This window comes from Magallana gigas, chromosome 7 (assembly GCF_963853765.1).
Source record: "Magallana gigas chromosome 7, xbMagGiga1.1, whole genome shotgun sequence".
NCBI classification, from domain to species: domain Eukaryota; kingdom Metazoa; phylum Mollusca; class Bivalvia; order Ostreida; family Ostreidae; genus Magallana; species Magallana gigas.
In genome coordinates, this window is record NC_088859.1 from 10,980,155 (window position 1) to 11,004,074 (window position 23,920).

At 35.7% G+C, this 23,920-nt stretch overlaps 1 protein-coding gene across 10 annotated transcripts in view; it reads right to left on the minus strand.

Moving 5' to 3' along the window:
* LOC105341695 (dystrobrevin beta) overlaps positions 1-23,920 on the minus strand; it is a 57,567-nt gene that overhangs the window by 6,526 nt on the left and 27,121 nt on the right. For all 10 annotated transcript variants that reach the window (XM_066066711.1, XM_066066712.1, XM_066066713.1 and 7 more), the window contains 2 exons: positions 14,572-14,657; positions 7,450-7,657 (listed from right to left, as the gene is read on the minus strand). In XM_066066711.1, coding sequence (XP_065922783.1) covers positions 7,450-7,657; positions 14,572-14,657 — 294 coding nt within the window. The remainder of the gene's footprint in view (positions 1-7,449; positions 7,658-14,571; positions 14,658-23,920) is intronic.

A 23,920-nucleotide genomic window follows, 5' to 3' on the forward strand; every position in this document is an offset into this window, starting at 1 on the left:
CCCTTGGACTGAAATGTCACATTTTCATTGGTTTAACAATGGCACGTGATTGCCTCATATATCTCTATATTTGTTCTGTGAGAATTAATATTAGGCAATATGGCCGTCATTTGTCAACGCTTCGCTTACTCATTTCGACATTTCATAGTATTTAATTAATACATAAACCGCATGCCGTAAGTTCTTAAAGTATTTGGAGTAGTTGCCCTTTGAAATTCTTTAAAATTAGAGTAGTTGCCCTTAGAATATTGACGTCACATTGTTTTGTCTGGAGCAGAACAAAATGGCAGCGTCGAAATTTGCTCAAATCTCTGCAGAGAAAAGGGAGAAAATATTTAAATTGAATAGCAACAAAACATTGTAGGTAAACATTGATGAAGCAAAGATTTTTAAAGAGTATTTGAAAGGTGAGATTGAAAATTTTGAAGAGTTTAACTGAGTTAAATTGGACGAGATGTTAATAGTCCTCGGGAAAACAAAACACTTATTAGATTAGTTACTGACTCACTACGCCTCGCCATCTATGAGATTGATCAACCCAATATATTTCCGTAGTGAGTCAGTAACTAACCTAATAAGTAATAATATAAAACAATATAGTATTATATTGCAATATTATATTACATAATACATCATAACATTGAAACATATGATATTATATTGTATGATATTGTATGATACTGTATCATTTTTGAAACATAATATGATATTGTATCATATAATACAATATAATTTGATACAACATTGTATCATATCAAATGATACAATATTATGTGATAAAAGTAAAATATATAATACAACGTTATATTATAAATATTGTATAATATGATACATAATATATTTTACAATATCATACAATACAATTTCATGTGATGTGATAATATATCATATTATAAACCAATATCATATTATATAATATCGTATGTTACGATATTATATAAATAGTGCCTGTTTGGGAGGGTAACAGTTGAAATTGACACCCCGAGAAAACCATTGTCAACCGACGCGAAGCGGAGGTTGACAATGGTTTTCGAGGGGTGTCAATTTCAACTGTTATCCTCCCAAACAGGCACTATTTATTTTGTTATACTGAATGTCTTTTTTAAAATTTTTAAGAAAATTTTACTGCTTTTATATAGGAATAACGTGAATTCTACAGCGAACCATACGCGCATAATTTTCGCGCATGTAACATTTTTTAATGTTACCCGTTGCCAAGTGCGTTGCTAACGCTGAGGGTAATAGTAAATATTATTAACTGCGTCTTAACCAATCAGATTTCAGTATTTAACATGAAAGTATAACAATATATAATATTACAGTATCATATTATACAATTTCATGTGATATAATTCTATATTACAGAAACTAACATCATATTATACAATATCATATGATACAATATTATAGAATATACAATATTGTATCATAGGATACAATATTATATTTTGCAATATCTTATGTAATAGTATCATGTGATAAAATAATAAATTAATAATTCAATATAATATAATACAATATTGTATCATAATATACAATACTATACACAACGATATCATGTTACAAAATCATTACATAAAATATTAAAAAATTTGATTCAATATCATAACGTACCATATCACTTTTTATAATATTACATATGATATTATATTGTATCATATTAAACAATATTGTTTCATACCATACAATACTATATCATAGGAATCATGTTATATCATTTATCAACAAACAAATCTATCTATCGAGCAGGTTTGAGTGAGGTAGGAGATTTCTTTAGCATCCTTGATAATTGAGATCAGGCTCTGCATCTGAAGCAACCTCTGCGTTTCATTTATAATATAGTAAAATCAACTATGCAAGCTATCATCTTTAAAACATGTGACCTGTTCCAAAAAAACTAAACATCATCCAGCATCCGAAACCTATGGCTCAGATTCAGCATTCAAGCCTGTCAGGTGCATCAGTATACATAATACCCATCTCCATGCAAGTTTTGTGAAGTTCAGACCAGTAATAACTAAAATATCATCATCAGAGGGCACTGGCAATAAAAATCTTAACCTCCTCCAGCATCCGCAACCTTTGGCTCAGATTCAACATCCATGCCTGTCAGGTGCATCTGTATCATAAGACACACCATCCATTCAAGTTTGGTGAAGTTAAGACCTGTAATAACTAAGATATATTTTTTAGCATCCTTGATAATGGAGATCAAGCTCTGCATCTGAAGCTTCCTCTGTGATTCATTCATATTACAGTTTAATCAACTATGCAAGTTTGAAATAGTACTATTATCTATTAAACATGTGACCTGTTCCAAAAAACTTAACCATATCCAGCATCTGAAACCTATGGCTCAGACTCAGCATTCAAGCCTGTCAGGTGCATCAGTATCATAAGACGCACCATCCATGGAAGTCTGGTGAAGTTAGGACAAGTAATAACTAAGATATAATCATCAGAGGGCACCTGTTTCAAAAACTTTAACCAGCTCTAAAAATCTTAACCTCCTCCAGCATCCAAAACCTATGGCTCAGATTCAGCATTCAAGCCTATCTGGTGCATCAGTATCATAAGATGCACCATCCATGGAAGTCTGGTGAAGTTAGGACAAGTAGTAAATAAGATATAATCATCAGAGGGCACCTGCAACAAAAACTTTAACCAGCTCTTAAAACCATAACCTCCTTCAGCATCTGTAGCCTATAGCTCAGATTCAGCACCCAAGCCTGCCTGGTGCATCAGTATCATAAGACACACCATCAATGCAAGTTTGGTGAAGTATGGACCAGCAGTAACTTAGATTTTGCTATCAAAGGGCACCTACAACCAAAACTTTAACCTGCTCCAAAAACCTTAACCTCCTCCAGCATCCGAAACCTATAGCTCAGATTCAGCACTCAAGCCTGTCTGGTGCATCAGTATCATAAGACGCACCATCCATGGAAGTTTGGTGAAGTACGGACCAGCAGTAACTTTGATATTGCTATCAAAGGGCACCTGCAACAAAAACTTTAACCTGGTCCAACAACCTTAACCTCCTCCAGCATTTGAAATTTAGGACTCAGATTCAGCATCCAAGTCTTTCAAGTTCATAAGTAGGTCCAGATGCATCATCCATGCAAGTTTGGTGAAGATAAGACAAGTAATAGCTTAGATACAGGACCTGCAACAAAAACTTTAACCAGGTCCGGACGCCGACGCCGAGGGTATAGCATAAGCTCCCCCTGACTTCGTCTCGGTGAGCTAAAAATGTACATGTATTTGCTTTAAAAAATTGTTTTAAATTTAAGTTTGATATACACATTTTGTTAATGCAAATAATGGCATTAGAATCATAGCAACTGTAAAGCTGGGCCCTTCAATAACAACAAACTCAAACAGGATTGTGTAAGAAGGTGCATTTTAGATATCAAACCAAACATTATTGGAACATTTAAGATTGATTTCCTTTAAATAGCTTCAAATGAAACCAGTGGTTATGAATATCCATTATTTATTGCCAATTTGATCACCAACAGAGGAAAGTTACCTTTTGTGCTTCTGTGATTTCAGAAGAAACAGATTATTTACCGATAGATGAATAATTGAGAAGACCATTATCAAATGCTTATAAACAGACAGCAATAGTCATCCACGGTCAATTAATGAGAGCCACTTAGAACTCAGGAACCATATTTCACAGATCATATTTTATAATTATTTCAATACAGCAACCTTGAAAATGAAACTCCCCTTTGTCAGTTACTTGATTATTTGCTATTAAAGTTGGCATTATATTTCATTTTTTAATATGTTTATATTTTGAAAAAAAATTTAATTGTCCTTGACCTACTCCTATAGATGGTGGTGGTAGTGGTAGGGTATTGTATGGTAGGGTCATGTTACATGACCTACTCCTATAGATGGTGGTGGTGGTGGTAGGGTATTGTAACATGACCTACTCCTATAGATGGTGGTGGTAGTGGTAGGGTCGTGTTACATGACCTACTCCTATAGATGGTGGTGGTAGTGGTAGGGTCGTGTTACATGACCTACTCCTATAGATGGTGGTGGTAGTGGTAGGGTCGTGTTACATGACCTACTCCTATAGATGGTGGTGGTAGTGGTAGGGTCGTGTTACATGACCTACTCCTATAGATGGTGGTGGTAGTGGTAGGGTCTTGTTACATGACCTATTCCTGTAGATGGTGGTGGTAGTGGTAGGGTCTTGTTACATGACCTATTCCTGTAGATGGTGGTGGTGGTAGGGTCTTGTTACATGACCTACTCCTGTAGATGGTGGTGGTGGTGGTAGCGTATTGTAACATGACCTACTCCTATAGATGGTGGTGGTAGTGGTAGGGTATTGTATGGTAGGGTCATGTTACATGACCTACTCCTATAGATGGTGGTGGTGGTGGTGGTAGGGTATTGTAACATGACCTACTCCAATAGATGGTGGTGGTGGTGGTAGGGTATTGTAACATGACCTACTCCTATAGATGGTGTTGGTGGTGGTAGGGTATTGTATGGTAGGGTCATGTTACATGACCTACTCCTATAGATGGTGGTGGTGGTGGTAGGGTATTGTAACATGACCTACTCCTATAGATGGTGGTGGTGGTGGTAGGGTATTGTTACATGACCTACTCCTATAGATGGTGGTGGTAGTGGTAGGGTATTGTTACATGACCTACTCCTATAGATGGTGGTGGTGGTGGTAGGGTATTGTATGGTAGGGTCATGTTACATGACCTACTCCTATAGATGGTGGTGGTGGTGGTAGGGTATTGTAACATGACCTACTCCTATAGATGGTGGTGGTGGTGGTAGGGTATTGTAACATGACCTACTCCTATAGATGGTGGTGGTGGTGGTAGGGTATTGTAACATGACCTACTCCTATAGATGGTGGTGGTGGTGGTGGTAGGGTATTGTAACATGACCTACTCCTATAGATGGTGTTGGTGGTGGTAGGGTATTGTATGGTAGGGTCATGTTACATGACCTACTCCTATAGATGGTGGTGGTGGTGGTAGGGTATTGTAACATGACCTACTCCTATAGATGGTGGTGGTGGTGGTAGGGTATTGTTACATGACCTACTCCTATAGATGGTGGTGGTAGTGGTAGGGTATTGTTACATGACCTACTCCTATAGATGGTGGTGGTGGTGGTAGGGTATTGTATGGTAGGGTCATGTTACATGACCTACTCCTATAGATGGTGGTGGTGGTGGTAGGGTATTGTAACATGACCTACTCCTATAGATGGTGGTGGTGGTGGTAGGGTATTGTATGGTAGGGTCGTGTTACATGACCTACTCCTATAGATGGTGGTGGTAGTAGTAGGGTCTTGTTACATGACCTACTCCTATAGATGGTGGTGGTGGTGGTAGGGTCTTGTTACATGACCTACTCCTGTAGATGGTGGTGGTGGTGGTAGGGTATTGTTACATGACCTACTCCTATAGATGGTGGTGGTAGTGGTAGGGTATTGTTACATGACCTACTCCTATAGATGGTGTTGGTGGTGGTAGGGTATTGTATGGTAGGGTCATGTTACATGACCTACTCCTATAGATGGTGGTGGTAGTAGTAGGGTCATGTTACATGACCTACTCCTATAGATGGTGGTGGTGGTGGTAGGGTATTGTAACATGACCTACTCCTATAGATGGTGGTGGTGGTGGTAGGGTATTGTATGGTAGGGTCGTGTTACATGACCTACTCCTATAGATGGTGGTGGTAGTAGTAGGGTCTTGTTACATGACCTACTCCTATAGATGGTGGTGGTAGTGGTAGGGTCGTGTTACATGACCTACTCCTATAGATGGTGGTGGTAGTAGTAGGGTCTTGTTACATGACCTACTCCTATAGATGGTGTTGGTGGTGGTAGGGTATTGTATGGTAGGGTCATGTTACATGGCCTACTCCTATAGATGGTGGTGGTAGTAGTAGGGTCTTGTTACATGACCTACTCCTATAGATGGTGGTGGTGGTGGTAGGGTATTGTATGGTAGGGTCATGTTACATGACCTACTCCTATAGATGGTGGTGGTGGTGGTAGGGTATTGTAACATGACCTACTCCTATAGATGGTGGTGGTAGTGGTAGGGTCTTGTTACAGAGAAGTCCCAAGTTAATTGATTCGCTCATCCATCTTTTAAATATGACGGAAGTGTCGGTCAGTATTGTGAGATCTGTAGCCAGTTCCTGGTAATGTCGTCATTAATCACCCAGTAATATAAGCTTCAAACACCCAGTAATATAAGCCTCCAACACCCAGTAATATAAGCCTCCAACACCCAGTAATATAAGCCTCCAACACCCAGTAATATAAGCCTCCAACACCCAGTAATATAAGCCTCCAACACCCAGTAATATAAGCCTCCAACACCCAGTAATATAAGCCTCCAACACATTGATAACCTCCTAGAACAACTCAATACTTAGCCTACCCAAACACTACAATCTGAGGTAAAACCTGAAACATCATCAGTTATGAAAAACTGACTAGAATAAAAAACCAATGAAGAAGTTTGTCACTTACAATAAATGAATATCCTTTTTTGCAACTGAAATAATTACTTACTATGTGTTCTATTTTTTTTTTTAGTTCTTAATTCTTTCTAACCCTATATTCTAGTTTTTTTTCTTCAAAGGAATAATTATGATTGACTCCTGTTTATGAGCATTTTCACCGTCTCATGTACCTGTCCTGGACACATCATCTGACCCACCTCTTCACAATTATAATGTTCTGGACAAATCCTTCTGATCCACCTCTTCACAATTATAAAAAGATTCACCCCCTCAGTCAAAGACAAACAATATCTTCAGTAATTTTATCATTCCTCCTTAGTAACCATAACTTTCAACTGTTTTCCACTTATCCCCCCCCATACACATACTGTAGATTCCTAATCAAAAGCGAGGAATTAATTTCCGCGTAAAATCCCGAGAAGCAACCTTCGCGGATTTTAAAGTCTCGCATTTATTTTTCAAACAGTAAAAAACTATAGCAAATTGTAACAAAATTTTGGTGATCACGATTTTAAATTCTTGCGATTTGATACAAAATAGCGGAATCGCGGAATTAAGTACTCGCGTAAATTAAGGAATTTACAGTACCAATTATCTACAGACTATAGCAGTAGACCCCTTACCCCACTGTAACCTTAACCTGAGGCAGTCTCACCCCTTTTTCGAAAAAATTAAACCTCCAGTTATTCTCAACCTGTTCACAAACAAACAAATAATCGACATCAGTAGACCCTAACCCATCCAGTGACTTTATCCTTCAGTAACTTTATTCCTCCTTTCCCATTTAACTTAACCTGTAGGTATCTTCCAATCTTCCAAACCAGCACCAAGCAAACAAATTCAGTTTTGTTTGTTTGTTTTTTCTTTAACAAAAGACACAGTTATCTACAGCAAAAGAATTCTCAACCTCTTCATCCTCTACCTTCAGCAGTTTCATGAGCCCCTCGAGCTGCACCATAAGTTCCTTTCTGCTATCCTGTAGCGCCGACATTCTGGACTCCAGCTCATCTTTTCGCTGCCTGAGTTGCCGGAGTTCAGCCAGCAAGGTCGGGTTATACTCAGCACTCTCTGTACTGCGAGCGTGTGCCTCTTGTTCCGATCGGAGTCTGTGGATTTCTCTCATGATCTCCCTAACAAAGACAGAGAAATGAGGGTTAAAGTCCAGTTCAAGATTACATATTCAGAGGGTAAACAAATCTTATTAAGCCACCGTACCACATAAAAATTATGTCACTGACAGTTGTTGACAGTGTACTAAGTTATAAACTTTTGAAAACACCAAAAATGACCAATGCAAATATTATAATAAATCTTTTCATACAGATTCACTCTAATTTGCAACTTTGCAACACACTTAAAAACCCCAATTTATGATGTATCTCTTAAAACCATTGTATGTCCAAATTTGAAATCCTTTTCTGAGATGTTATCTACAAAAGTTTAACAAAATTTTAATAATTCTTTTGAAATATAAGAAGAAAATGGCATATTAGTTGATCTTTCTGATTATAGCATTGAATGCATTTGAAGTAATATTGCTGATCACGATTTATCAGTCCAGTAATCCGATGAACATGAAGGTGCCAATCTGTGTAATTTTCCTATCTATAGAACTGTTTGAAATTTTCTCCTTAAAAATTGGCTAAATATACACTATCTAATGGATCTTCTAGCAAAGCAGTATTGATTCAATTATAATGGAGTGTTAGTTTGTTTTAAAAGCAGTCATTTCACTGAAATTACCCTGGTATGCTTTTCACACAAAAATTTCATGCAAAGAAACTTGACACGCTATGCATTATTTTCAGTTGATACAAAATTTCTTTTTAAAATTAAGTTCAGTTCCAGAGACACAATTCTTTTAAATACTGATGATCAGACTCTAAGATCAGAAAATCATTTTTACAAATACAAATGACAATTTCAAAATATTCCAGGGATATATATGAAAATAATCTGTGCAGAACATTGAGATCAGTTTGATCTAGAGTTTGGATGCAAAAGTGGTGACCATGAAAAATGAATTACTTTACATAGCTAAACTTTAAATCCATCATAGAGTACACACATACAATCAGTAGATATATACTGAAATAATGCAGAACCTAAGCTTTCTTCTGTAAATGTTCACTTTGTTTTTGACCAACTTTTAAAAAAGTATAAACTCAATTAATATAGATCATCTTTTTTTATAATTTGAGCATCATCTCTTTTGCAATCCAACTGTTTGCAGATATCAATATGGTTTCATATTTTAGTAAGTTTTTTTTTACCCAACTTTTAAAACAAAAATAACTTCCGTACCTACGGACAGAAAAAATAAACACATATTTTTTGCTCTAAGCTCGCTAATTCATCTCTAAGACTTGAGAGACTGAAGCAATCAATTTAGATACCTGAGATTACCGGTACCTTCCTTAGCACTTTTATAATCTCTGATTGTCTCTACCACCCTACTGGTGCTACTTATGACATGTCTTCACCACAAAGATAGCATATGCGATGGATTATTCTCCCATTAAGCTGGTGAGACAGTAATCAGTCAATAAGACTCACGTGTCCTATGTCACCGGAAAGGACATACTGTTCTATTCCAATTGGAAAATAATTGTTAGATGTATTAACAAATGACTGGTGTTCTTGTCAACCTGGAAGCCAATAGCTAAATCTTTATAGCAAAGGTTTAGTCTTTATTTTCATAGGAGAGCCAATGGTTAGATGTTGATAGCAAAATGTTTTAGTTTTTCTCTTATTTGAGAGCCAATTGATATATGTTGACAGTAAAGGTATAAACTTTATATTCATCAGAGCCAATGGTTTGATGTTAATTACAAATGAGTCAATGGTAAAAAGACAAGAAGTAGATTACAAAAACTGATGCTTTTTTTTTCCATTTGAGAGTAAATAATGTTGTTTGCAATGGACATAGGTCTACCGTAAGAAAGTGAAATATTAAAAGTGAATTTTAAGTTTCAAAGTAAAATTTCATATCATAGTACAGGAGATACCAAGATAATCAATTTTAACCTGCTATATAATTAAATTCAAAGTCAGGGGCTTGATCTCCCTTTTTTCACTACTCTCTTTTGATTCATTGCTAGAATCAATCTTGTGGATGCTTACAAGAGGAAATAAAAATGTCCAAGACAATTCCTTCTTGCATAGGAGAGGTTGTAAGGTGGCTACTCCTATTAATAGAAGTTGTCATAAATTGTTTCCAACTTGCAATAAAGCACATCTCCGTTCATCTATATTCTGTCCCCAGTTGATTGCTTCCTGGCTGACCATTTCTGATTCCAATAAACAGGCAATAAACTCCTGTATTCCAGGTCCCTAAAGAAGCTGTCATGGTCAAAGGAAGGAGGGGATTTCTTCCACATCATCAAATGATTTCAATGACATCTATCTGTCGACCTTTGCTCATAGAAGCCGGATGCCTTTTTCTGCCTTGTTATGTCATAGGTTAAAAAAATTGCATTGCAAAGCTTTTTAGATAAAATCCATTCAAGGTTTTGGTCCCTGTGTCTTGTGCTGAGTACTAAGTCTTGCTCATTCTTGCTTGGTCCCTGTGTCTTGTGCTGAGTACTAAGTCTTGCAGTTTCTTTGGCACTGCCAATCGTATTCCTTTTTTCCTATTCACTACCCAAGTTACCTCTAGAATATTAATTCACTAAACATGTACGTCAGATTTGCACTTTATAAAAATTCTGTCACATATGGGTTTTTTCAAGAATTTTTAAATAAGAAAAAGGAAAACAGTAAGTTTAAAATTAATATAAAATTAAGAATAAAATGAAAATTATTCCTTCATAAGATCTGCAAACACCATTCTGGAGGACAAGCGATAGACCTGAGAATCAATTGAGATCAACCCTGGTGAATACTAGGTCATAAAGTTACAAAACATATTTGCACAAATTAGGTTCTGTATTGTTACTCTGGAAACATACCGGTGTCATATAATATTTTGATACCGCGAAATATTGAACCCGGGTTCAATATATTATGCGATATTATGAACCCGGGTTCAAAATATCGCTGCGATATATTGAACCCCCCCATAAAATATTGAACCCCGGGTTCAAAATATTATGGTCGCGATATTTTGAAACCCTCTCGAATTTTCATTGCTCTTGGAGAGGGGGTTCAAAATATTATGGCTGCGATATATTGAACCCCCTACCTATTTCCAATTCCCTTTGGGGAGGGGGTTCAAAATATTATGGCTGCGATATTTTGAACCCCCCTCCATTTTTTATTGCTATTGGAGAGGGGGGTTCAAAATATTATGGCTGCGATATATTGAACCCCCTACCTATTTCCAATTCCCTTTGGGGAGGGGGTTCAAAATATTATGGCTGCGATATTTTGAACCCCCCTCCATTTTTTATTGCTATTGGAGAGGGGGTTCAAAATATTATGGCTGCAATATATTGAACCCCCTACTGTTTCCAATTTCCTTTGGAGAGGGGGTTCAAAATATTATGGCCGTGATAATTTGAACCCCCCTCAATTTTTCATTGCTATTGGAGAAGGGGTTCAAATATTCCCTTTGAAGAGGGGGTTCAAAATATTATGGCTGCGATATATTGAACCCCCTACCTATTTCCAATTCCTATTGGAGAGGGGGTTCAAAATATTATGGCCGCGATATATTGAACCCCCTACCTATTTCCAATTTCCATCGGAGAGGGGGTTCAAAATATTATGGCTGCAATATTTTGAATCTCCCTCCATTTTTTTTTGCTATTGGAGAGGGGGTTCAAAATATTATTGTTTCCAATTCCTTTTGGAGAGGGGGTTCAAAATATTACGGCTGCGATATATTGAACCCCCTACCTATTTCCAATTTCCATCGGAGAGGGGGTTCAAAATATTATGGCTGCGATATTTTGAACCCCCCTCCATTTTTTATTGCTATTGGAGAGGGGGTTCAAAATATTATGGCTGCGATATATGGAACCCCCTACTGTTTCCAATTTCCTTTGGAGAGGGGGTTCAAAATATTATGGCTGCGATATATTGAACCCCCTACTGTTTCCAATTTCCTTTGGAGAGGGGGTTCAAAATATTATGGCTGCGATATATTGAACCCCCTACCTATTTCCAATTCCTATTGGAGAGGGGGTTCAAAATATTATGGCCGCGATATATTGAACCCCCTACCTATTTCCATCGGAGAGGGGGTTCAAAATATTATGGCTGCAATATATTGAACCCCCTACTGTTTCCAATTTCCTTTGGAGAGGGGGTTCAAAATATTATGGCTGCGATATATTGAACCCCCACCTGTTTCCAATTTCCTTTGGAGAGGGGGTTCAAAATATTATGGCTGCGATATATTGAACCCCCTACTGTTTCCAATTTCCTTTGGAGAGGGGGTTCAAAATATTATGGCTGCGATATTTTGAACCCCCCTCCATTTTTTATTGCTATTGGAGAGGGGGTTCAAAATATTATGGCTGCGATATTTTGAATCTCCCTCCATTTTTTTTTGCTATTGGAGAGGGGGTTCAAAATATTATTGTTTTCAATTCCTTTTGGAGAGGGGGTTCAAAATATTACGGCTGCGATATATTGAACCCCCTACTGTTTCCAATTTCCTTTGGAGAGGGGGTTCAAAATATTATGGCCGTGATAATTTGAACCCCCCTCAATTTTTCATTGCTATTGGAGAAGGGGTTCAAATATTCCCTTTGAAGAGGGGGTTCAAAATATTATGGCTGCGATATATTGAACCCCCTACCTATTTCCAATTCCCTTTGGAGAGGGGAGTCAAAATATAAATTATGGCTGCGATATTTTGAACCCCCCTCCATTTTTTATTGCTATTGGAGAGGGGGTTCAAAATATTATGGCCGCGATAATTTGAACCCCCCTTAATTTTTCATTGCTATTGGAGAAGGGGTTCAAATATTCCCATTGGATAGGGGGTTCAAAATATTAAATATTTTGAACCCCCTATCCAATGGGAATTGGAAACGGTAGGGGGTTCAAAATATCGCAGCCATAATATTTTGAACCCCCTCTCCAATGGGAATGGGAAAAAGGTAGGGGGTTCAATATATTGCAGCCATAATATTTTGAACCCCCTCTCCAAATGGAATTGGAAATAGGTAGGGGGTTCAATATATCGCAGCCATAATATTTTGAACCCCCTCTCCAAAGGAAATTGGAAACAGTAGGGGGTTCAAAATATCGCGGCCATAATATTTTGAACCCCCTCTCCAATGGGAATTGGAAAAATAGAGGGGGTTCAAAATATTGTGGCCATAATATTTTGAACCCCCTTTCCAATACCAATGAAAAATAGAGGGGGGTTCAAAATATCGCGGCCATAATATTTTGAACCCCCTATCCAATGGGAATTGGAAAAAGGTAGGGGGTTCAACATATCGCAGCCATAATATTTTGAACCCCCTCTCCAATAGCATTGAAAAATAGAGGGGGGTTCAAAATATCGCGGCCATAATATTTTGAACCCCCTCTCCAATGGGAATTGGAAAAATAGAGGGGGGTTCAAAATATCGCAGCCATAATATTTTGAACCCCCTCTCCAATAGCAATGAAAAAAAAAAGGGGGGTTCAAAATATCGCGGCCATAATATTTTGAACCCCCTATCCAATGGGAATTGGAAAAAGGTAGGGGGTTCAATATATCGCAGCCATAATATTTTGAACCCCCTCTCCAATACCAATGAAAAATAGAGGGGGGTTCAAAATATTGTGGCCATAAAATATTGAACCTGGGTTCAATATTTTATGGGGGGGGTTCAATATATCGCAGCGATATTTTGAACCCGGGTTCAATATATCGCGGGGTTCAAAATATTATATGACACCGGGTAATAGCTAATTTATGAACAAGAGACACTGCAAAAAAATTCATTTGAAAATAGTAAAGATCAGCAGGTCTGATTGAATAAAATTTTTAAAAATGTCTGTACTAAGTAAATAAGTCGGCCTAAGCCTCCATAATGAATTGAATTAGGCAAAAACCACAAGGGATGCTGGGATAGATGTCTGAGACCATTGTTTGACACCAGTCTAGGTTTATGACACTCTTAAGGGCATAAAACTTGATGACAAATTGACTTATTACAGAACTGCTAATGTAATTGATGGTGACCAAACTCATGCTGTTTCTGCCAGTTTCTTTGTGGGGTCCCGTTTCCTGGGGCTCCCCTAGGACAGCCATAGCTGATTCTCGGTCAACACTGGTGAACACTTTGACAGAAAACCAAGAACTTGTCAAATACCTCACTAATTTTTACAACTGTATCATTTTAATTCATACAGTTTTCACAGTCCTCAATAAAATAGCAATAAAAGTGTCAGATATCTAACTTTGATGCTTCTTTCTACAATAATATAACTTTCTGACATTAAAGTCATGATTAAGAATTTTCAGCACATGCAATGATATTTGCTTAAATGAGTTTTATCAAACGGCACCACTCCAATAATTGTGGTAAGTTGGAACAATAAGAAGTCTGCATGGAGATTTTTATAATTTTAAACCTTCGTTCTTTCTTAATTTCTGATTAGATACTGCAGGAGAACAAAATGTATTTAAAAAGTTCAGACTACCATGTTCAGCTTCCAAAAGTATGGCTATTGTTGCAGACTTGCAGTGTGATTTATTTGATTTCAATTTGTAATCATGCATGATTATGAATAGAGCCAAGCAAACAGATTTTTTTTTCTACAATGCAGTCCATGAACAATTATGGTAATAGATCAAATAATTAATTAAGTGTACACAATCACTGGGTCCTCATAGGGACTCGGGATATCTGGCTGAACTCTAGACTCTGATACTATCGAATACTTCCACAAAGTCAATAGTTCAACATTTTACAGTTATTTACTATAGATTTATGATAACCATTTAGTTTGTTAGGGGCTAAGGGCCAGTAAGGGCTCAGAATAAAACAATCATAGGAGAGTTTTACATTAAACTTAAGTATGATTATTGTTACCCGGTAAGTTAAACATTAAATGGTATTGGGTAAAATATAATTTGATGGACAAACCAATTTACCTGTTTTTGGCCTCTAGCTGGGATATTAGCTCTCTCTGGGCTTTGTTAGTATCTAAGCTGAAGTTTAGCTCTGTTGGACTTCTAGCCTTAAAAGAAAAAAAAATATGCATAAAAAATCCAATTCAAGAAATTAAATATATTCATGTAACTATAACAGATAATAAATAAAACAGTAAAACTTGGTTATAGTGGTTCTATACAGTGATGTCAGAACTGATTTACTTTGCTACAAGTTTATAACAAATGCAAACAGTTTCATGGCAAATTCAAAATAAAGCAAGTATGAAACACTGCAGTTGGTTTTTTCCCTTTCCTATTTATCCAATGCAAAAGTGTAACATATTCATATATTATCTATCTTATAAAGGGACTGGTACTAAATGATTTACTGGCCTTAAGATTATAAAGCAGTCCACATTTTGTACCATGGAATTGTACAAAACACCAAACCTAAAGCTCATATGGATTCATTGCAGGAATCAGACTACATTGAATGTATAACCTAAGATAACAGCCAGTTTCAACCCTCATCAAACAACAATTCTAAATGTGTTTCAGTTGGGTTTGAATTTTTTTGCTTATAAATTTATAAAAGTTGATATGAGATATTCTTTTATCCATTTTCTCAATTATATGTACTCATCTGCAGTGTGTGACATAAAAAAATGACACCATATTTGCTATCCAATCACATCAGAATGAGAGAAATATATCCAATTTTCTTCAGGTTTTTCCTTTGGGAAACAGAGTGCAGCTATTAACAAGCAGAATTTTTCTAGTAATTAGTTCACTTTTTTATGAAATAAAGTTGTTTTAAAAAACGCAAAAATTGTGGCAAAAGTTTTATGTATTTCTGTACAAAGAAAACCTAATTAATTAAAGTAAAATTATGATTTTCATTATAAGGAGCGATTGTACCTTTTCAAACAGTCATATTAGCTTTGCTTCTGTAAATCGTAACTGATGTTTCATAAAATTCAATTCACAGTCATTCTCATAATGGGAGAATTAAGATTCAACAGTACTGTAATGTCAACAGACATTTATTTATTGCAATTCCCTAGAATAAAAAATTAACTTCCTTGAAAAAAATGTATTAAGAACCTTATCTTTCATTAAATAAAGGTGGCAATTAACTTTTGTACCATTTAATTATTGAGTTAAATCAAACACACCTAGACACTATATTCAAGTTCAAGAAATTAAGAAGTTATAAATTTCTAGTCTAGCAGACTGACATGATGGATGGAAAGAAGAATAGATGGATAAATAAAAAGATGGATAGCCCAAAACTCTCTGTGTCCCTCGGGTGACACTGTCTGCATATGAATTTTTAAAGAAGTTGACAAATATGACTAAAAACAGTGTACCTAGAAGGCACCAATACTTATAATATAAATCAAATTGAATGCAGCTTGGGAACATACCACACATATTATTACATATGTTAGAGTACAGGATATACTGATAATCAAAACACTGAATGATTTTTGGAAAAAATTCAAAAATTCACATCGGAAGAAAATAAAAATTATAATTGATGTATGATAATGTACAAGCTCAATTCATAGAAAACAATTAAGCTCCCATTGATGAAGTCTAAATTGTTTATAAGCTGCGATTCCAGTCAACTTACTTCCCTGTACAAATTGAACAAAACATTGATTATCTGTTTCAATACACAATAGCTTTGTAAATTAAACATACTAGATATTTTTATATACCCTGTGAAAACAAACGAGAATGTATTAAATACTTACTACCATGACGGGATTACGATTCCTTTTCACGCTATGCTGAGATTTACTCCGACGAATTTTTTGGAAAAAGGTTTTCATGATTACCGATTTATTAACGACTAGGAAACACTGTAAGGTGGATTGCGTTTTGCTTTTTCTCCTAAAAATCTCCACAAAATGTCAGCACTTAATCTATCATCTCATCATAAATTGTCATTATAAAAACTGGGTGCAGTGCCCAGCGCTAGTTAAACACTAAAATATTGATGGATTATTATATCCTCTTGACATATTGTGCATTTGATGTTAAACATCAATATGGATCTATGAGTTTTTTCTAGGCGAGTATCCTCTAACACTTTGTTAGTGGTATCTCTCCATCCCACGGAATGGTTTGCCCATACCCCACAGAAATAAGAGCTGATAGTATAACTGCTCCTGGTTGTCACACAGACTCTACTTAAAGAGCTGCCACAAGCTGTAGTGGTAATCTATACATATATAGAAAGAGAATATCGCAAGTTCTTTCTCAGTCTCTCCCCTATATCCCACTGCAAAAGCCTTATTCAGCACAACGTTCAGTCCTCTCTATCTCATCTTCCCTTGCAAAACACTATTGGCTATTCAGGGCAATTCTCTGCTCTTGTCTTTAAATGACATGCATAATTGCCGGTACTAAGTCAACAGAATGAAACAGAGAGAGAGGATAAAATATTGGACTGTGACATTTTCCTGTCAAAAGCTCAGGGGTATACTTGTATAAATTTACCAATATCAGAAAAATGTAGAGTTCTGAGCTCTGATGTCAAAATGTGTGAAGTATTGAGTGTAATCCCCGGTGTATTATATCCAGGAGTTTGATGATCATGGGAATTCCAGGCAAAGACTGAATAAACACAAAATAAAGGCTGCCCAAACATCACACAACCTCGCTGTGGGTCTCTTTGTTCATCTGTTTGTTTTACACAACAAAAATCTTTTTTTCCTCTCTTTCCCTCTTTCCCCTTCCTCCACACTTGATCCATGTGTATATAAATGAAGGGATCAATTTTCTGGGATCAAAAAAAGTAGATTCCATTCATTAACTATTGATGAAACTGAATAGCCAATCATAAATGCATAATGAAAACAAAGTCCTGCCCCATCAGTATATCAGTTAATGCTGTACCATGCTAATTTGTTATCTGGTTATGTAACATAGGCAACTCGATTCCTCCATTAGAAACACCCTGATCAAACCACTAAAACACACCATGTTGATGATGCACCATTCAATAAAAATATGTTTTAATCGGTAGAAGATGAAGCACACCATGAAATAAACATTTTATTTTGAGTCGTATGATGATGATATTAGCTATTTGTTTTCATACTGTGAGAGGTTTGGTACTAGAAGGAAGGGACTGCGGTTTTAATGTTCATTATCACAATACATGTATTAGAAACTTGAGTGTGCAATCTAATGTTTAATGAGTCTGTCAGAGGAGACTAACACATCTTCAGGCAGAACAAACTAAAAATTTAATATGAACCCAATCTAGAAACAATCTATAGAAATCATTGCCAGTCAAAAGGCAGAATTAGTATCAAATTTGTACATTGTGTAGAAGATACAGTGACAGAGGCTAAACCAGTGATTGGCACTGTTTGCAATATATGATGAATTGCAACTACCCCCCCCCCCCCCCCAAAAAAAAAATTATAAAAATTCTCAGATTTAAACACTAGCTCTCAAATACTTTGTAAAGATGACAGATTATGTTCCTCTTATCAGTAAGCAGATATGTTTTCCACTCTATGGCTCCTATTTTAATTTACATTATCATTCGGTAATGAAAAAAAATCGCACAAAATAATTATTCTGTCGAGGCTTTGCAGGACTGTCATCATTTACTGTCTGGGAGCTAAATCCACATCAATCCATTTTTTCCTCATTTAATGGCCTGCTTTATTGCTAATGAATTTTTGATTATGTCAGCATTACTTTACCATGTATAAACCAATGGATTAGGACACCATAAAATATGTGTTAATAAGCTGACATTATTTATTTCACTTTCTGACAAACATGAAGTTTATCTTAAATAGTCACATAATTTGTCTGTAGCTTTCATTTACACTTAACAGCTGAATAGTTACATGATTGGTTAAGAAGTTTTTATGATTATATATACATATATAGCCTCAAGAACAAAGTTTCCTGTTCCTATAATAAATACCCATTGTGTGTATGACTGTTTGAACTGAAGTCTGCCCAAGGATTCAAAGACTTGTTTGTGCAGTGCATGGGGGGGATCTATGATTCATGAGCAATGATGACCCAGACTTAAAGCCTAACTTCTATGAGAGAGTCCCAATGCTCTCAAATCACAGAGAAAATGGTTGTAAGCTCATCACAGAATTTTATCTTTAACAGCCAAGACTTCACTTACAAAGTTCCAGTGACTTTACACATATTACATCAAACAGTTCTTTTGCAAAGTAGCACTTTATGCTAATGATAGAAACTGTTGATTAAAATAGCTTACGTAAAACAAAAAATTAAATTAGTCATACTCTTCCTTGTTTGCTCTCCGATACCATTATCGGTTCCGTTCATTTCAAGAGCAGCAATCACCCAGAATAACGACCACACAAAAAAACCAAAAAACAGCGCACCAAGAGATAATTGATCTTTAACATGTCCAACAGTTTAAATCACGCTCAAGTTTGCAGATGACAGAGCAGCTGTTGTCTGTATTGACAGCCATAAAATATGTTCACCATAGCATATGAAAAATCTGCTGGCTCAGACACCAAACGCCATGTCATGTAAAGACAGGAAATGCCCACTGTTCCCGATGCTAGGAGTTTCCATGACACAATTTTAATTTTTTCAGCTTTCAAGTCATCAAAGTACCTTCAACACTAAGAATTTAAAATTAAAGGAACTGAAATAAATTTCATTTGATTTTCTGACATTCTGAATTTTACTTTTCATGACTTCAGAGAATATTACAATCATACTGTAAAAGTATGTTATAGCGAAGTTCTAAAGACCAGTGGATTTACTTTGCTACATCTGTAATTCGTTGTATCTGTATTATGAATTTGTAATAATGGGTATAGTGCATTTGCTAAATATTCTCTAGCTAAAGACTACTACTTTAGTTTATCAAGCATAAAATGAAATCTTTTCTTAGAAATCAAATGGAAAATTGAAAGATTAATATGTAAAGAAAAACAATTTTTGTCAATTGTGTAAATAAGTATACAAGTTTTAAAATAATACAGGTTTGCTTTATCCTTATTAAATTCTTTATAACCAAGTTCATTAATATCTTTAAATTTTGCTGATTTTTTAAGGATCTTGCCTGGGACTCCACAACACTTTGCTATATCTGAGATTTTGCTATATCTGTGCTTGTTCTAAAAGAGCTTTGCTGTGTTGACAGAATCTTTCCTGAGTATTTATGGCATATGATTGTCTAATGCACCCTTGCTATTCTGCACTTACAGTAAGTCTCCAAAAAACGTGCATTGAAGTAATAAAAGATCTTCTGCAGGAGTCTTGCTTCTTTGGATCTCGCACTGCCATATTGGGTACAGTATTATCAGAGCATTATGTCCTATTTGATCACAGCTTTAAAGTGTATAATGTTATAGCATGAATTTTCAATTTCCATAATTTTTAAGCAATTTTTTGCAGAGAGCTAAATTTAGTCAAACTTATTTAATGTGACGCAATGTTCTGTGAACAAAACAGGAATTAAAAATATCTGCTTAAAATTCCTTAAACAGGTTTATATGAAATTGAACATTGTTATGAAAACAATTTTTTGATGCATGAAAACAAGTTGTTTAGCCCAAAATGACAAATAGCTTCCACCTGCAGCACTGCTTTTATTTGTGAATTACATGCTAAGCCTATACATGTATTTTGTATTTAGATGACTGTCAAACCACCACCGTCTTGTGCCATGAAGGAGTATTACAGAGGAACCAAACTTGTCACGACAAAAAACATGAAATAGCTCTTCATGGAGCTGCACATAAAAATCACTTAAACTGACAATCAAACTTGAGCCTTTTAAACACTTTTGCAACAAAAACCATTCATTTCAATGAAATAACCCCCCTCCCCCTCTCTGAAATAACAATTTCAAAATTTATGAGCATTAGGGAGTACCAAAGCCAATGGTGTGTAATTGAAATCATGACTTTTCCTGTCAAAAAGGAAGAAAGTCATGCAAATTATGGCTGGAGATGACACAGGAATTGTCCCTGCACATGAAGATCTTTGCGGAAGGGGAATCTCCAGGGAAAGGAGGCTGATTCATACAACAGGGAAGCAGCTAATGAGGCCATGACCACAGCCCTGTTGGGTCACACACAGCACAGCTACTGCTGAAATAATGCTCATACAAGCTTTATACAAAATTGACAACACTGTTCAATTCAGAAATTAACTCCAGTTATGGTTGGGGGACCTTATATTAATATCCATGCATGTCTCATAATGCAGTTGTTGTCTCGGAGACAAGTTTTTTAATAACATGAAATATCACTTTCAACACACTGATGTTCCTTTCCTAAATAGATTTAATTAGAAGGAATCATTTTTACATTAGGATTTATAGGATTAATGGTAACTGGCACCATAGTATCCCACACAGGGGTTATGACCCAAGATATGACCTTTAACCTTTGTTTCCTCCAACCCTGGAGCCAGCATATAAATGACTGTGATAGTAGTTATGTGGGTTTGGTATGTCAGTTGTTTTTACTTTTACAAGTTGGGATTGGTATGTTCAAAAACTACATCACCTGAGTTGTCTTATAATCCTGGCTAAAATAACGAAATATGGTTATACATATAATACTGCTCATTAAAAACAAATTAACCAATCAATACAAATACTATAGTTTAGTTTTATTGGGAGTGATGGCAGAACTATACATGATTATTCTATCATCCAGATTTAGACTAGGCTGATAAAAAAATTGATTAGAAAGTTGCTGAGGTATAATGGGAACTTATGCATGATCTGCAAATGTCAATTCCTAGAGAGTGAAAGTGCAGCATTTTCCGAGTGGCTTGTTGTTTTAATGGCCTTGGTTTGAAGGGCCTGTCCCGTTAGGATTTTAATTAGGTCAGGTGGGTGGATAGGTGAAAGATAACACGTGAATGTCACCATCTAAAAAACCATATTGTGAACGAAAATCAAATCTGTATCATCAAATTTTATAACCCACTGCAGATATTGATATTCAATTTAAAACACACATTTTACATTATGAGCATTAAAATCTAATTGTGGGTGAATACCAACATCCATTATTGAGACCAAGCTTCCATTATGCTGCTAATTTTCTGCCAATACATGTGCTTTAGGCAATAAATTTGATGAACAGAGCATCATTACACAGATAATGAAAATAGATACACAGCAGATTAATTGCCGTGGCAAAATAACTTATACTCTCACTCCGCAGGGGAGTCTGACCAATATAGGTTAAAGGATATTGATGGAATAAACCGAATTTCACTCGGGTGAAATTTTCAGGATTTTTTTGACAAAGCTTAGAATGAGGGCTGGTAGTCATGAAGGCCATTTTTAGACTACATTTATTTCCCCAAGACAGAAGTGCTCTGTACATGCATCTGATAATTAATTTGTCAACCACCCAGCCTCTTTAAATAAAGAAACAGAGCTAGCAGACAGACAGACATCATTCACAATTGATAATGGACATGATGCAAATTTTGCCTAGATACCAAAAGATATTCTAAACTCTACAGAGTAGTGATACAAAAATCCAAACAAGAAAGGGGAACATATGCTTCAGTTGAAACTGATTACAATAGGGTGGCTTCATTAATTTTTGGGGGCATCAATTTTGTGAAATCTATGGCTTTGAGACTTTGTGGACAATGGCTTTCCAAACACAATATCTTTGCATGTATTTACTTTTGATTTTGTTGCTTTGCTAAACAAAATTGGTGCACCAAATATACTGATAAAACCACCGTATATTTTGCTTTCATTCAAGGACTATATTTTTAAAAAAAAATTATTTCTGATGGATGCAGAATATGGTCAAACTCTGTCTTTTCCAATCTGTTTCCATGGCAATGCAGAGAACATGTTGTGTTTTCGGGAATTAGGCATAGATCCATTCATGAATAGCAATGACAATATTTCCTGGAATAGACCAAGTCCTGCAGTCTGGTTCAGATGTGCTTATGGGCCTTATCAATCACAATTAATATTAGCCGACAAACAGGGGACAGATCGATCAGAAAATGCAAGGTGGCCAATATAAAGTATCTGATATGCAAAAAACAATCATGGACTATCATATTTCTGCTATTGTCTTTATTGAAATTATCGCAATATTCTGTAATACGAGATTTTTCTGCTTCAAAAGACGAGGCAAATATAATATTTTTTATTATTGTATATATTGTTTCTTCTCTCTTTTGTAAGAGAAAATTAATGTAAATCAGAAACACCATATATGACCAATGTAAAGTATTGTAATCCAAAGTTCTGATGAACCGTCTTCTATTCTTAAAATCTGCCTCAAAAGTAATGTAACACGATTGTACTTTGGAGTTGACCTTTGATCTTGTCACTTACTCAACATATAGTTTAAATCTTAACCTTTGAGATGAATATCTTGAACAATTTACATCTGACCTTGACCTTGAACATTAGTGTCAAGATTTAGTTTCTAAATAAATAAATATTATTCAATAGAAGTTCAATAATATAGTCAAAGACAAACTATAATCAGATGTATTTCCAAGCTTGAGATATAAAACCAATATCTATACCTATTATATATACCCCATAATTGTTGACAAAGGAGAGAATAACACCAGAATCGGGGTAAAAATATACACGCATCTGAGTCAGTACAACCCATTTGCCATAAAACATATCCTATCAAACTGCTTCAATATCCTAGATTTCTAATACCAAGAATTTAATACAAAAGGGCAAGTCAACCGATTTCTTATGTCACATGAAATATATCAAATACAGACTTACTTTCATAAAAAGTCACAGAGAAAAAAACCAAACTTGGAAATAAAAGTAGCACATGTTGACATAATTCATATTTCATAGACACAGTTTTTGGACAGACAGAACATGAGACGATTCACAAAAAGTCTGGAGACAAATTTTAATGAGGTTTGAGCTGGGCTTTTTTATAACATTCATTGAATTTCCTGCAATGCCATGGCTTTGATAGTGGTAGAAATTTGATTTGTCTTGGTTTATGTGTCACTTAATGTCTCATACAGTACCTTTTTGATGTCCTCAAAATCAACAATAATTATACATATTGGAGGACAGGGAGGCACAGTTTTTCATAACTGTCTGGAACATATGTACCATTAGAGTAAATCAAATTATGTGGTAGTTTAACAATGTTATGTATGTGACAAAAAACAGTGGGAAGACGCCGAGATCTAGGTGACAGCTAGTACATTTCTAATCAAATTAAATCTATAAATTTAGACTTGACAGAGGTCGGATCTAATTCACAACAAAACCCAAAGTTCCTCATCATTGATATCAAACACTATGATTATACCTACTGAGCCCAATTTTGTGTTT